We start from the raw sequence: 16220 nt of genomic DNA, 5'->3' as shown, positions 1-16220 counted from the left end.
AAAATGTAGCAATTCAATAACATTAATAACTATTATGTAAGTTTTAAAAGTTAGGTGACCAAAACATAATTTTGACTAAAGTTCAGGGACAATAGTTGTAGTATAAGAAAATTTGAAATTTGGGCTAAGGAATGTCCTTAAAATATTATTCAGGTTTTAAATGGTTTCTTTAAATTTTCAAAATATTTTAATTAAATTTTCAAAGGATTAACGTCTTATCGATTAGATCCTTTCTTTAATTTAACCTCATCAACTTAAGCCTTAAATGTCAAATCAAATCTAATAGAGATTATATCTAAAACATGTAGATCAAAATTTAAACATGTTGTATCTACTATGTAGACATCCCAAATCTAATATATTTAATAAAAAATAGATAATAACATTGAAATTTAAGAGGACTATTTTTTAACACATTAAATTCAATAACTATCAATGTGATAAGTGCAAATTAATTTAAATTTTAATTTATGTGTTTTAAGTATGCTATAGGTTAGACCTGAACTGGCATTTAAAGTTGAAACTAACAGCTAATCTAACAGAAGGACCTAATTGATACATTTTTTATTCTTTAAAGACTCAATCAGCAAATCATGAAGTGTGAAGACCAAATTAAAAATTAAAGAATAATTTAGGTACTCTAATGCAGTTAACCCAAAATCATATTTCTGCCTTTGAATCTACGTTTGGAGTCAAAGCAGAAACCAACAGCAGACAACAACGCTCAAACGTAGGCCTAAAAACGACTGTGTACCAACATTCTCCATTATCAACTTTTAATTCCCATTAATATTCCATAATCCTTCTTCATTCATCACCAAATCAGATCTCTTGTTGAACATCCTCTCGTTCTCATTCTTCTTCACGTATTTGGATCTCATCAACACTTGATCAGGTTGCATTTTCCATTTGTAATTTATTATGTTACTGTTGAATTGCATTGCATTGGGCTTCTATGGATTTGATTCAATGCATTTTGTTTTTTAGATTTATTTTAGTACATTCTTTTTTCAATTCCTTTTGCTGGTTTGTTTATTGAGCTTTTCTTTTTTTCTTTAATCCAATTTATATCTTAAATGTTATTGTATACGATAATCTAAACGATGGGGAGGTTTTTCTTTCTATTTGTTCTAATAAGTTGATTTAATGCTGTGAATGATACCGAATTTTCTTTCTGAAAAATAATAAGAGGTTGTTGATGGTGGATGGAAATTAAAAATTTTCAAATTTGAGTATTGTCTTCACCTTTTTCTTTTAAATGAAGCTGTGTGGTTCTCATATTTTTCTGTTATAATTGATTCCAATGGGTGTCAACTGAGGTCTTTGGAATTTGGATGATCTAAAATAAGTAGAGTGGCAGAATTTTTTTATTGAATTTGGTTGATTCTTGGTTTATCTGATGCCCGGAATATCGTTCACACATTGCATAATTGATCAAAAAACAAGGCACTAATTGGACATTGGCGCGTTGTTTTCTAATGCAGTGCATAGATGGCTCTAACTTAGAATAGCAAAGGAGATGGTAAAGAGTAGTTTCAATAAAGAAAAAGTTGAATGCACAGGCACAACTGATACTCTAAGTGGAAATCAAGCTTCAGGTCTTCACAGGGACTCTTCCTTCTCTCTCTGGGTTGATGAAGATGGGACAATTCATTTGGAACACCATTCAGTGAATACCAGTACCACTGCAGAAAACTCTGATTTTGAGTTGCCTATGCTTAATCAGAGTGAGTTACAAAACATGATAGTAGAAGGGGTTAGATTCAATAAATTTCCAGAGCAAAGTATGCACTTGATTGGTGATAGTACCGTGGACAATATACAAGGAGGAGATAGCGCTGGGGAATATGTACCTTTTGATATCGAAAATGAATCTGCTTTGAGTATAGGATCATCAGATATTTGTGATGATGGAGACATTGCTATTGGGAGTCCAAAAGCATTGCCCCTGATTTCTGACAGCTCCATTTCTCTTGTGGATGTGTTGAAAACTTTGTTCTTTATACTTGTATGGTACACTTTCAGCACATTTTTGACTTTGTAAGTCCATTTTAAATTAATCACAGCAGCATCATAGCTAAATTTAATACCAAATGTTTTGAAGCTTTTTCATATATCCTCTTATAATTTTTCCTTGAGCAGGTACAACAAAACCTTGTTGGGAGATGACCTTGGGAAGTTTCCAGCTCCCTTGTTGATGAATACTGTCCACTTCACCATGCAAGCTGTTTTATCAAAACTGATCACATGGTATTGGTCTCATAAATTTCTCCCTACTGATCCAATGACACGGAGAGATTACTTCTACAAAGGTAATTCATCAGGCATATATTCTTCTGCTTCTTTATAATATGAACTGGCACTTGCGTGTATATGTTCACTTAGTGTTTTAAAATACTAATCTTCTGTTCTTCTATGGTTTAAAACCTGCGTGTTTCTCTGTAACTTATTAACTTTTCTATCAACTAATGTACAGATGGACTTTGCCTTTCACAGTTGTACCTACGGCTCTTTCAACAGCACTGGATGTTAACCTGAGCAACGCTTCCCTGGTTTTCATATCTGTTACTTTTGCCACAATGGTTTGTTAACTTTTCTATACTCCATATTGTGATGAATATTTAATCTCATCTTGACTAAATTACCTCCTCCAAATCTCTGAATATGTCTTTTTATTTTTCTTTTTTAGGTTGTGTTGACTAAATTTTTTTTACTTTGTACCCTACAGTGTAAATCTGCAACTCCTATATTTCTTCTCCTATTCGCTTTTGCATTCAGGTGCGTTTTCAAATTGATCATGTCGATTGCTCTTGTTTGGATGGCACTGAACAGTCTATATATATGTCTATAGATTTTGGGACGAAGCTCTCTTTTGTAAATTTAGAGCTAAAAAAATTATAATTTATGCTTGTTAGAATCTTGAAACCATTACTTCATCTGTTTTTCTTAATTGCTCCCCCCCCCTTTTCCATGGCTATACTAATATTTCCCATTTAGTGAGGGTTGAATAATCATTCTAGGATTGATTGGACACAAGAGAACAAAGATACCTACATATCATAACTTGTTTTATTAGAATGTATTTATATTTGTTTGAATAAAGTGCTTAGCCAATTCCATGTGTCTAACCAAAAAATCATTTATTCTTCCATTCGATCTTCCCATTCATTATCCATGAGGCCTTCTTCTCCAAAATCTTCTGATTCAACCAACAAATAATCAATAAGAACTTGCAAACATAGATTGGCTAATTGTTCTTGAATGCCACCTGCTCCAGTAGCAATTTCTTGATTTCAAAGTATAACGAAACCTTGGGTGGTTAAAAAAGGGGGGATACCGTATTTCCAGGATTGGATTCATAGAAAAATAAACGAAAGCATTGTTACATATATATATATATAAGCTTAGTTAGTAACTGGCTTGGGCCCTTAGGGACTGACTCTATCAGGAACCTATCCCAGGTGTCATTGGACGTTGCCTTTAATCGACCTTATGAAATGGGCCTACAAGTTTGGTTCATACTGATTCCTATGTTGGCTTTAACCCATTGCTTATCCATTTTCAAACACGCCCTTTTAGCTAGACAGCCATTTTTTTGCTTGTCAGAAAACTGGCCTCTTTAATAAACTTGTGATGGCTTGGGTTGTTCAAAAGAGTGCAATCAAAGTTTTTCCACGGAAATGATCAGGGGTTTACCACCATAGGTTATGTTCTTGATTTTCAAGCTGAATTAAATGGTGTGGTTAATTTTGCTTACAATACAGGATGGGTAATTGACAGATTCCTTTTCCTTCATGATCTGTTGGAGGCATTGAGATGTATGTATGAAAACAAAATAGTAAATCAATGTGACCTAAATTTGCATTAGAATTAGCACCAATATGATCTCAGCTCAAGTAATTTTCACCTCTGAAACAAGTTGGAGTCCTCCACTTGAACCTATGTTATCCATATTGTCTGGTCAAGGGGTTTGTCATCTGAAAGATCTAAAGCAACAAGAAAAGGATGATGAAACTTTGAAATTATGTTTTTATTTGGTCTACACCAAATGCTGGTGAATGCATCCAAAATGTGAAGTTATTGAACTAATAATATTCCAGAACACAGTTTGACTTAGTAAATGCATCTACCTAAAGTGGTTTAATTAAGGCTTTGTTAAGCTTTTATTATTTGCTGAAGTGCTGACCACATTGGTTGATGGACTAAAATAGAACTTGGATTCCAATTTTGATTGAAAGGGCTGTTGTCTTGTTGGTTTTATTGAGATTTTTACTGCATAACTCTGAGATAGTTACTTCAGTTCATTTCCTTGAATTTGTTGTACTCTCACTTTTTACACTAGACTGCACTTAGAACTTTGATCTTATATTTTAAAATTTTCTTTGTATGATTTATCTTGATCATTTTTGGAGCTTTTGTTTGTTTTTACAATTACTAGGGATGAAAAAGGAACATATCAATTTGGTAACTCAATCTGCCTGTGCTGTTTTATATTTATAAGATTAACTCACTTTTAGCCTGGGGATTAGGTATGTTACATGGACTTGAAATAGAGTCTCATACACTAGTATGTAATCTTTTGGACAATATTCTACATTGGTTTTGAGGATCATAGTATCAGATTTGTTTATATAGGGAAGTGTCAGAACAGTCAGACACAGGTAGTTAAAGCGAAGAGTCCACGTAACATGCTCTGAATAACCACATATTGCAAGTTGTCTTCAGATATCTCTTATTCCAGCTGCTCCATTTTCTGTTTTTCTGAGAATCCATTGTATTCTTTCCCATGCCTCTTGTTGTTCTGATATTATTGTTGAATGTTTATTTATAAGGTTGGAGTCTCCAAGCCTTCACCTTTTAGGAATTATCTTGGTAATCTCTGTTGGGATTCTATTAACAGGTATGGATTCTCATCATTCTGTATGTTTCTTACAAGCAATTCGATTTCTATGTGTATATTTAGCAACTTTTTGGTTGCATGTATTTTTCTATTATTCAAATTATTAAGGATGAAGTAGGAGAAAGGCACTAGTGAGTAGATATCTGTTTTGCTTCATAATTGTGGGTAATGTGCACCTGTCCTAGTCATAGTGATGGCAATTAGATTTGAAGAAAAGATTTTACTTAATGCCTCACTTATAGGCAAAGATGTTCATCTTTTGGCTTCTCTCTTTTTGGAGTACCCCCTTCTTTTCTCCTTTATTAAAGTTTTCAAGCGTTTTGGAAACTATATCCTAATCAATGCAGCAATACATTGTGGACATTTTATTTGTCTTCCTTTGATTCTTGTCATTTCATTATTGACTTGAATATAAAACTCACTAGAGTTCTTGTGGTTGTATGAATGATGTAAGATTTGAAGGGAGGCTTTGTTGATGTCGAAAGGATTGGGATGATGACTAGAATTAGGGACCGTAAGCTATTAATACTGGGTTACTATTGAAGAGAGAAATTGAAGATTTAGAAGGCTATCTAGGTACCATGAATGGACCTGCGAAAAGCAGGTTAGGGCTTGGGTTGAAGTTTGATGATTATTCAGTTAGTGTGGAATGAGTTTGGTAGGGAGTGATTTCTGTCTGTTCTGAGCCTTAAAAGAGTGATATAGGAATGATTTGTAATCTGTAACAAGTGACAATAAAAATATTTCCAGCATCTCAAATTGGATGTCCACTTTCCAAACAGCTCAAAATTTTAGGAATGAAGCTTATGTTCCCTCATAACTTTTACCATTAAGTTTTATAAAAGCTAGAGAGATCCATATAAACTTCATATTTCAGTAAGGGAAACATTGGAAAAACGTGATCCATTTTGGGAAAGTTGACATTTTTGTGATACCTGTAAAAAAGAAGGCATTCAATTTGTTGTGATGGAGGAAGTAGGAAAAAAGAAAATGATAGGAAACTTCGGATTCGTGACTAAATTTTCTCAGGTTTCATAGATGGGCTAGGGTTGCTTCATAGAATCCATAGAACTATAATAGCTGCTTAAAAATTCTCATAAACTTAGGCTTCTAGTCCAATGAAATGAAAGTGCTGAATAATTTTTGTAGTAACCAGTATAAATTAATGATAGAAATGCTGAAATCAGTTTTAAAACTCACTTTAAAAAAATACCTTTTCTAATGATTTAGTTTCTTTTTCTGTACATAGTACTTATTGTTATTTAATAAATATTTTGAGAAAATCATTTATTTAATATAATGATTAAATGATTATTTATGATAATTTCAAATGTCAAATAAAATACGATATGCATATATAATTTATTAAAATCTCCTTTTCATTATATCTCTAATGGCCATTTTATTTCTTATTGCATTGCTGCCATTCTTTTAAGAATTACCAATTTTAACAATTGCACTTTTATCTACACAGTTACAATCTCATTCCAAGGCTAAATTGGTCCTTAATCGACCAAATCATTCTGACAGACTAAATAACTTTCTACATAGAGTTTGTCTAATATTTGAGCATGTTGTGACAGTTTCTTTTATGTCGTTGCATCTCTCTCTCTTACAGTGTCAAATATTTACAAAACTTCTGAAACTTGATCTTTCTTATTCCAGTTTCAAAGGAGACAGGTTTTCAGTTTTGGGGTTTTGTTTTTGTCATGCTTGCGGCTGTTATGTCTGGATTCCGCTGGTGCATGACTCAAATACTTTTGCAGGTATGGCTTTGATCTATATCCTTTTTACATGATATGTTAGACTTAGAGTTCAATTATTTGATCTTATTTTCAAATTATTTCTTCTTCTCTTTTTTCTTTTTACTAATTACATTGATTTGTTTTATTTATTGCGTCCAATTTGACTTTATCTGGAATGGGCTACCTTCAAAAGAAAGAAGCCTATGGTAGGTAGTCCCTCTTTCTCTCTCTTGTTCCCTTCTTTTTAAGTTCATCATTTTCCTCCTTTAATTTGTACATCACCATGTTATTTAAATACCCTTTTCTATGTTTTCTGATCAGTACATTTGCATCGCATGATATTGTCATTATCCATTCTCACTGTTATAGCTAGAAGGATTGTACTTTATTTTATTTTTCTGGAGTGGATGACTGAGTTTGTGTTATTTGTTCCTTTTTCTAAGAAGGAATAACATTCCTTTGAGCTTGCTTAAACATGAGAAATCTTTTATCATCAATACCATAAGAGAAATTTGTCTATTGCAATATTTAGTTCTCAGGGCATGCTACAATATATCCTAGGTTATATTCTTTCTACTGATAAGTCATATATGTGAGATATGGTTACATCAATTGATTTCTGCATTACAATATATGGCTGCTAAAAAGTTTGGTGTAATTTAGTTATAACAATCTCTGTCTCGAGCTGATATAGTTTATAAGGAGGATATGTTTGGTGTGGATCCTGACTTGGCAATCCTGAAGTTCTAGTTCTCATTTTGATAATGATATTCTAGATTTTTTTTTTCTCTAATGCCTATTGAATGGAGAATTTTAATTTATATATAGTGATAGTGTTGAAATATGTATATATTTTAAATTTATTTAGGTAGATAAATCTTATTTAGGAAGATAAATTTTATTCATATTTTTATTTTATCTTTTAGTAGTTTATTAGAATAAGGGAACTATTTTCCCAATTAGGATTAGGACTGTTTTCTCTATTTAAGTTCAGTTCTTTAGTTAATAATAATAGCACAGTTTTATTAAAAGCTCTCTTGGAAACTTTCATGTCATCTGAGCTAGGTTAAATCTCTAGTAACATCATGGTTAAACCTTGGTGCGATCATTGCAAAAAATATTGGCACACTCGATAAACGTGTTAGAAGTTCCATGGGAAACTGACAAATGGAAGGAAAAAAAGTGGCAATGGTCGTGGTTCACAATCAGGGGATAGCAGAGCTTTCGAAATAACTAATGGAAATTATGAGGGCCAAAGTTCTTTGGAAGTGTCTCCATTCACTAAGGAACAATTAGAGCATCTACACAAGTTTTTTCAATCACCACAATTTCGGATGAATTCTTCATTTCCTAACTCATCCAATAATCCTTCTTCCTCTTTTGCCTAATCAGGTACTGATTTTTCTGTTTTTCTCAGTGTCAAGCCTTGTAAAACAAACACATGGATCGTTGATTCTGGAGCTAGTGATCACATGACTAGTAGTCATTTTCTTTTTTCAACTTACACACCTTGCATAGGAAACAAAAAGATCAAAGTAGCAGATGGGTCTTTCTCGGCAATAGTCGGGAAAGGCATTGTTAAAATCTCGTCTTCCTTGGTTTTACATGATATTTTACATGTGCCAAATCTAACTTGTAATCTCATATCGGTCAGTAAATTATCCCAGTCCTCAAATTTTCATGTTATATTTGACTCCTCTATGTGTAAGTTTCAGGACATGGTCTAGGGGAGGATGATTGGCAATGATAAAAGAATTTGGTGGAATTTACTATCTTGAAGATGACCATCTAAGTCAACCAACAACTACTTTATGTTTAAATTCTGTTTCTGATTTTGATAAGGTTATGATTTGGCATTATAGGCTCGGACATCCTAATTTTTACTGTTTAAGATATTTGTTACCTAATCTATTTAAAAATAAAAGTCATTCTTCATATCATTGTGAATTGGCTAAACATCATCGGTCATTCTTTGCACCTCAAAAATATAAAGCCTCCAAACCTTTTTCGTTAATTCATAGTGATGTTTAGGGACCTTCAAGAGTCTTAACTTTTTCAGGAAAACGTTGATTGTCACATTTATTGATGATTATACTCGAATTTGTTAGGTGTTTTTATTAAAAGATAAGTCTAAAGTTAAAAATGTGTTTAAGTCTTTTTATGCCATGGTGGAAACACAATTTGGTGTGAAAATAGAAATATTTCGGACTGACAATGGTGGGGAATTTTCGACCAATTAGGTGTTTTCTTAACCAAACATGGAATAGTCCACCAAAGTTCTTATACAAATACACCACAACAAAATGGGATTGCAGAAAGAAAAAACTGACATCTTTTGGAAGTAACTAGAGCCTTGATGTTCACTAGTCAGGTACCACGTTATCTTTGAGGCGAAACCTTGTTAACAGTTAAATATCTTATTAATAAAATGCCCAGTAAAACTCTAAACTATAGAACTCCTTTTCGTCTATTTAAAGATAACTTTCCTAACTCTAAATTGATCACAGATTTATCTCTCCGAGTTTTTGGGTGTAATGTTTTTGTTCATCTTCCCAACCAAGTTAAACTAGATCCTAGAGCAAAAAAATGTGTCTTTGTTGGTTATGCTTCTAATAAAAAGGGTTACAAATATTATGATCCAATCGACAGGAAGATTATTGTTACCATGGATGTCACATTTGTTGAAACACAATCTTATTTTAATCCTAATCTTCAGGGAGGGAATTATACTAAGGAAGATTTTATAATTGATCAAGAAAAGATTAGGAATATACAATATAGGGATTCTAATAATAGGGAAAGCGAATCTATGATTAACACAGAAATTAACGATGTTAATGTTAATGAAAAGGAGTATAAAGGTGTAGAGTCTGATCATGAGAATAAAGAACAAACAAATGAGTTAATTGTTTACTCAAGAAGAAATCGAAATCAAGAAAGTGGAATCCACCAGATTCATTATCAAGAATCTGACCTACAAGATCCTGTCAAAAGTCCAGGTAAAGCTCATAATCCAGCCAATGAATTTTCTGATTTAGATATTCTAATTGCTAAAAGAAAAAATGTTAGAAATATTTTTAATTATCCCATGTCTAACTTTGTATCCTATAAATCCTTGTCTTCGACATTCTCAATCTTTGTTTCGTGTCTCGATACTGTAAAAATAACTAAAAATGTGAAAGATGCTTTACAGGTTCCTGAGTGGAAGGAGGCTATTTTAGAGGAGATGCGCGCTATTGAAAAAACAGGTACATAGGACACAATGGAATTACCTGTAGAAAAAAAATAGTGGGCTGTAAATGGGTGTTCACAACCAAATTCAAATCAGATGGATCTTTAGATAGATACAAAGCCGGTTGGTGGTTAAAGGGTACACTCAAACATACAGGATAGATTATCTTGAAACATTTGCTCTAGTAGCCAAAGTAAATTCCGTTAGTTCTTTTATCAATTGCTGTTAATCTTGATTGGTCTTTACAGCAGCTAGATGTGAAGAATGCTTTCCTAAATGGGAAACTTGAAGAAGAAGTTTACATGGATCCTCTTCCAGGTTTTGAAGAAAAATTTGGAACTCGAGTATGTAAACTCAAAAAATCTTTTTATGGTCTCAAGCAGTCTCTTCAAGCTTGGTTTGAATGGTTCACTCAAGTTGTTAAAAAACAAGGTTACTCACAAGGGCAAGCTGATCACACAATGTTATATTAACATTCACAAAAAGGTAGAATAGCAGTTATTATAGTTTATGTCGATGATATCATTCTTACAGGAGATAATGTGGATGAAATAAGGTGACTCAAGGAGCATCTAGCATTGGAGTTTGAGATCAAAGACCTGGGTCCTTTGAAATACTTTCTTGGAATGGAAGTTGCTCGATCAAAGAAGGGTCTTCAAGTCTCTCAAAGAAAATATGTGATTGATCTTTTAAAAGAGGCTGGGATGAGTGGTTGCCGCCCAACTGACACACCCATTGATCCAAATGTAAAATTCAAAAATAAAGAAGGTCGATTAGTTGATAAAGGGCAGTACCAAAATTAGTTGGTAAGTTAATTTACTTATCACATACAAGGCTAGACATAGCTTTTGCAGTGAGCTTAGTGAGTCAATTTATGCACTCTCCAATGGAGGAACATGAAGAAGCAGTGTTTCGAATTCTAAGATACTTGAAGAGTTCACCTGGAAAGGTTTATTCTTCAAGAAATCCGAACAAAGAGGAATTGAAGCTTATACAGATGCAGATTGGGCAGGCTCAATAACAGATAAAAAATCTACATCAGGATACTATACATTTGTTTGAGGAAACCTTGTGACTTAGCGAAGCAAAAAACAAAGTGTTGTAGCAAGAAGTAGTGTAGAGGCTGAGTTTAGATCAATGGCTCAAGGCATTTGTGAAATGATGCGGTTAAAAAGAATTATAGGAGAGCTAAGGAAACCAATAACTTCACTAATGAAGTTGTATTGTGATAGCAAAGCTGCCATTAGTATTGCTCACAACCCAGTCCAACATGACAGAACTAAACATGTGGAGATACTTTTTCAAGGAGAAGATTGAAGAAGGCCAAGTGTGCATGCCATTTGTTCCTTCAAAACAACAGATTGCTGACATACTCACAAAAGGACTCTCTAAGACAAGCTTTGATTTTCTTGTAAGCAAGTTGGGCATGATTGATATATATGTACCAACTTGAGGGAGGGTGTTGAAATATGTATATATTTTAAATTTATTTAGGTAGATAAATCTTATTTAGGAAGATAAATTTTATTCATATTCTAAGAATATTTTTATTTTATCTTTTAGTAGTTTATTAGAATAAGAGAACTATTTTCCCTTATATTTTAATAGTTTATTAGAATAAGGGAATTATTTTCCTAATTAGGATTAGAACTGTTTTCTCTATTTAAGTTCAGTTCTTTAGTTAATAATAATAGAACAGTTTTATTAAAAACTCTCTTGGAAACTTTCAGATAGATTATGAGTGGTGTCACTAAAAATTATCTGATTGCTTTACATAAGCTGGTTTTCTTCTTGTTGTTGGTTCTTCTGATTTTATTTTACAGCATGGTCTAACTATTTAATTTTTTCTAGGTTTGAAGAACCCACTTACCTTCATGAGCTACGTGACTCCGGTAATGGCTGTTGTGACAGCTCTTCTTTCTCTCTTATTGGACCCGTGGGATCAATTCACGAAGAACAGTTATTTTAATAGTTCATGGCATATTGCTCGAAGCTGCTTTTTGATGCTTTTTGGTGGAACACTCGCATTCTTTATGGTAGGAACCTATGCTTATGCTGAAGCATCCCCTTTTTCTCCCTTTAATTTTCCTTTCTAAGTATAGTAATCTATGCTTCACGTGCCTTGCATATGGATGATTAACACATAATATCGTAACTTCTGTATTAGAATATATTTTTATAATAATAACAATATTTTAATAAACAGGTAACAGAGTGAATAAAAAATGTTTCTCTTGTGGCTTGAAGAAGCTAGGCTTTCTTCTTATTGCAGGTTTTAACAGAGTACATCCTTGTTTCTATAACAAGCGCAGTTACAGTGACACTAGCTGGGGTTGTGAAGGAGGCTGTCACCATATTGGTACCTAGTTTTCTTTACATGCGCACACATTCATATACACACACACATATTTGTTTTTAACGGTTTTGCAAAACTTGACTTTTTATTAAAAGGCTCACGTAGCATTCTGACTTTTTGTTTGTGACCGAGTATGATCCAAAGTTGTTAAAATTGCATATGTGAGTCCTTGAAAGAAAGCATTGTCTCGTCAGTAATCTCATTTTCCTTTTTACTCTGGTACTCATAGAGTAGTTCATGCTATTCATCAATTTAAGATACAGTTGGGAGCCACTGCTGGTTCAAAGAATTATTACCTGTGCATGCTGCAGATAGCTCTCTTGGAGCTGGCAGTCATACCATTTGGGACTCTTATTTTTGTTGTTTTATAATTATGCATATCAATATGTAACTTTAGAAGTTATGCGGAAATGGCAAAAATGAACCACACAGTTCAAATTGAGCCAGATCGGTATAACCAAAGCTGAGTCCAATCAATAATTCCTGTGCTTGATAATATTTAGTCAAGTTGAGCCTGGCTAGAATCTTGGCTAACCTACTGCTCTACTTTTACACCCTAACTTCAGATAAGGATCAGTTCTGAATTTATGGAGTTTAAATTGCATCAGATTTGGGTGGTAGACCTTTTAGCCTATTCAAGTTAGACTAGTTTGATTTGAAGCAAGTTGTTTTGACAGGGTTCCCTTTACCACCTTAATTTTTATTAACCTCCTCTCCAAAAAAGAATAGTTTGAAATTATTACTCCATGTCAGCAGATATCAGTCCATTTGCCACACATCTTATTTTCTTACATATCACTTCTTGCCTGTTTTTACATTTATTACTCCATGCCAATGAATTTCAGTCCATTAAATTTTACATATTATTAGTTGGCCTTGTGAAACTCCATTCCTCCATTTTCCGATGCATTAATGCAATGAGCTTAAGAAAGTCTAGAGTAAAGTTGAGAAATTTTATTGTTCAACTGTCTCATTTCTATGGAAGGACTAGAGTTGCTCGAGTATTTTACTTAAATGCGGGGTGATGACTGGGTTCCCTGATTGAGGCAGTTCATAGGGAGGAGAAATTGTTTATCAGATTTCATTTTTAACAACCTGGTCATGAATGGTCGGGGATGGATGGTTTAATGGCTTGTTTCCGGGTCTCACTTGATTTTCACTAATATTTTGGCTTGTATTGGATCTGAAAGTGGAATCTTAGCCCCCTTTACTTTATCCAACAAAACCTTCTCAAGTCTTGTGATGTCAGTCTTCACATGCATAATGTTATTTTCCTGTTGATTTTACTATTCGTGCTGATTTTGTTGTTTATTTTCCTACCATATATTTGTAATGGTTTACTCTAATTATTTTTAATACTCATTCAGGTTGCCGTATTTTACTTGCAAGATGAGTTTACGTGGTTAAAAGGTGCTGGACTCCTAACAATCATGGTTGGTGTCAGTTTATTCAACTGGTACAAGTAAGTGGTCAATAAATCTACTTTCTGAATTTGCCGTTTCTTCTTTCTTTAGGCACTCACTCCTGTGCAAAAACTTGTACTTAGCTATATTCCTTCAAATTTTCTGAAGTTCTAAAACATTTACTTATAGTCTAGCACTTGTGGCAAGAGATAATGAATTTATACGAAGGCAATGTTTCTTGGATTGTGTATTACAGAAGCCTAAGCTTTGTCTGGTGTTGTTGATTAAAGCACATTTACATGTTTCTAATTCATTGTTTGAATATCTTATTATTTTATTAGTTATTGAAATTCTGCCGTTGTTCATATAAAAAATCTAAGTTTTGGAGGCTTTAGTCATAAGGAATCATTTCTTTATTAAGTGAAGGCATACAATTAGATGGCTTTGCACTTTTGAGCTCCCACCCCTAAAGGTATTGAACTTTTCCAGGGTTTAGGAATGTTGTGTGTCATTTGTAGGAAGAATTTTTTATCTTTGGTCTTGGTATTTTGGGTGTTTCTTTATGCTTTTAACCTATGCGAGAATCTATTGTCGATTATGAGTTGGTGTACTTAATTGTTATGTTTCTTGTCTAATTTCCACTACCTGTCAGAATACTTGACTTGCACACTTGGCCAATTAACTTGTACAAACTTTAGAATTTCTCTTTTATTGTCGCTATCAATCTCAAGCTTCGTAAATACATTTTGGGTTCTTTATTTTATTCATTTAGTTTATTTTTGGAGTGATGTTTTATTGTTGCTAGGGAACAGTCATGGAGAACATATTATGCTTTGTAATAAACTATGAGATATTAGGAGAGGTACAAATATTTGCAGTTCCAACTACCAGAAAGGATGGGGGCTATCTTGTCCCTAGGATTTCTGGGGCTTACAACAACTAAGGCTATTTTTATCTTGGTTTAATATTTAAATTGCCTCAAACTATGAACCTTATTTGGTAAAAGAACAAAAAAAAAAAAAAAAGAACTCAATTAGGCAGTGAAGCTTTTATTGGCGAGTTAACCCGATGGACTAATGATATTACATAAAATGCAGATCTGGCTTAGTTGATCTATATTAAGTTGTCATGCGTCTAGCCATTGCCATTTTAGTGTTTAGAAAAAAAAAACTGAATTGACGTGGTGATGTAGTATTGCTCAAACCATGTAGCATTAAGCATTTTATATCATGGCATTGGTCTATTGTGAATTTTTCTTGGGTCAACCTACAAAGGTGTAGAGAGCCAGTTTACATATTAACCCTTTTATCTTATTCAACTTGTATTCTTGGGAAACTGACATGTCAGCCTGATTTGAATTACCAATTTTGTTACTATGTCGATACTTCAAATTTATACTTAACTAGATCTGAATACCAAATTTTTAACCCTAATTGCATCTATTTCCAATTTCCCGCAAAAATCCCTGAGAAAATTTGCGTTTTCAATTCTCACTTTCCTGTAACTGTCCATCATGGTCTCTTAATTCAACGAGTCATGAATTTGACATTCTTGGATTTACAACCAATTGATGTGTCATGTCAAGTTTTTTTCTCTATGCATTCAAGTTCAACCAAAGATATGAAATTATATTGAAATTGAACTATTTGCTACTATTTGATGTAGCTATACAGTTTCCATTTGGAATTACCTTTTAACATGGATTTGTTTGCCCAATCTATTTTTCGAGTTCACTGTAGTAATTTCTGAGTGTTTTTATTGATCTACTTTGTGCTCTCTGGTTCCTTCTGTGGCTAACCTATGCTGTTTTTCTCATCCTCTTTTGAAGATACCTAAAGCTGCAGAAGGGCAAACTAGAAGAAGATGAAGCAGCAATAGCGCTCACAGCCAATCATGCCGCTAAGTATGTCATCCTTGACAAGATGGAGGATTAAGATGATGTAGCTACGGAGCTTTAAAGATCACATGATGTTCATAAAGATGAACCTAGTAAGCCTTTCTAATGCCTTGATAAAATGAATTCGTCTTTGTACACTAATTTCTGGATTCACCATCGGTATTTTTCACATTATACCTCAATTTCGTGAGATTGTTGCATGTCGCATTTAGGGCCTGATAAAAATTCAGCCATTTAGTGGAAATACTGAGCATTAATCTCTCAGGGTAGTCACATCAACAGCTGCTGGGCTCGTAGTTTACCTCCAACATGTTGGTGGTGATTTAATAGAAGTGAAACAAAGTTTTTGACATTTTGCTGCTCAAATTAAAGCAAAACGGTAAGCTAGCCAGTATGAAATGATTCATCAAGTACTCATTATCCTTTTTCTTCTTAACCTACAGGATATCACATACCTAGTTTTATGTCAGTCAGTTAGATTGTCATCATTTTCGGCTGACATTATTCTTAAGAAATTCATGATACATATTTGCTATGGTGAGATTTTGATTTGAATGACGGTGTAGTCCGGTTGTTTATGTGATCACATTTAAGAAGTGAATTTCAATAAGCTCAATATTTGTATTTTGTCTTTGTATGTGTGTATATATATACTAGACTTGCGGTAGTTTCATTTATGCCAAAAAA

At 33.4% G+C, this 16220-nt stretch overlaps 1 protein-coding gene across 4 annotated transcripts; it reads left to right on the top strand.

The window, feature by feature from the left end:
* The first annotated feature begins 728 nt into the window (after positions 1–728).
* LOC107959650 (probable sugar phosphate/phosphate translocator At1g06470) lies at positions 729–16154 on the top strand. 4 transcript variants are annotated; one of them, XR_001700861.2, is made up of 13 exons: positions 732–895; positions 1485–2040; positions 2143–2312; positions 2497–2582; positions 2729–2778; positions 4833–4900; positions 6566–6666; positions 6839–6851; positions 11729–11913; positions 12150–12236; positions 13601–13695; positions 15465–15625; positions 15804–16154. XR_001700861.2 is itself a non-coding variant. In XM_016895743.2 (12 exons), exons 2-12 carry the CDS (start codon positions 1520–1522, stop codon positions 15568–15570), a joined length of 1482 nt encoding a protein of 493 aa, XP_016751232.2. In that variant the 5' UTR covers positions 729–895; positions 1485–1519; the 3' UTR covers positions 15571–16154. The 4 variants fall into 4 exon arrangements, 2 of the variants coding, with proteins under 2 accessions (XP_016751232.2, XP_016751231.2); XR_001700859.2 differs by having other exon boundaries at positions 15799–16154; XM_016895743.2 differs by having other exon boundaries at positions 729–895; positions 6843–6855; positions 15465–16154.
* The last annotated feature ends 66 nt before the right edge of the window (positions 16155–16220 follow it).

The sequence above is a fragment of the Gossypium hirsutum genome, chromosome A05 (assembly GCF_007990345.1).
Source record: "Gossypium hirsutum isolate 1008001.06 chromosome A05, Gossypium_hirsutum_v2.1, whole genome shotgun sequence".
Classification (NCBI taxonomy): Eukaryota; Viridiplantae; Streptophyta; class Magnoliopsida; order Malvales; family Malvaceae; genus Gossypium; species Gossypium hirsutum.
Note: the sequence above shows the minus strand (reverse complement) of the source record. Positions and strands in the feature narration are given on the sequence as shown.

Bases quoted from the DNA above. Each gene is read 5' to 3' on its own strand.
- LOC107959650 (XM_016895743.2), top strand. From the start codon at position 1,520: ATGGTAAAGAGTAGTTTCAATAAAGAAAAAGTTGAATGCACAGGCACA. The intron at 2,779-4,832 runs GTGCGTTTTCAA...TTTATTTATAAG, and splicing joins CTATTCGCTTTTGCATTCAG to GTTGGAGTCTCCAAGCCTTC. The intron at 4,901-6,565 runs GTATGGATTCTC...TTCTTATTCCAG, and splicing joins TGTTGGGATTCTATTAACAG to TTTCAAAGGAGACAGGTTTT.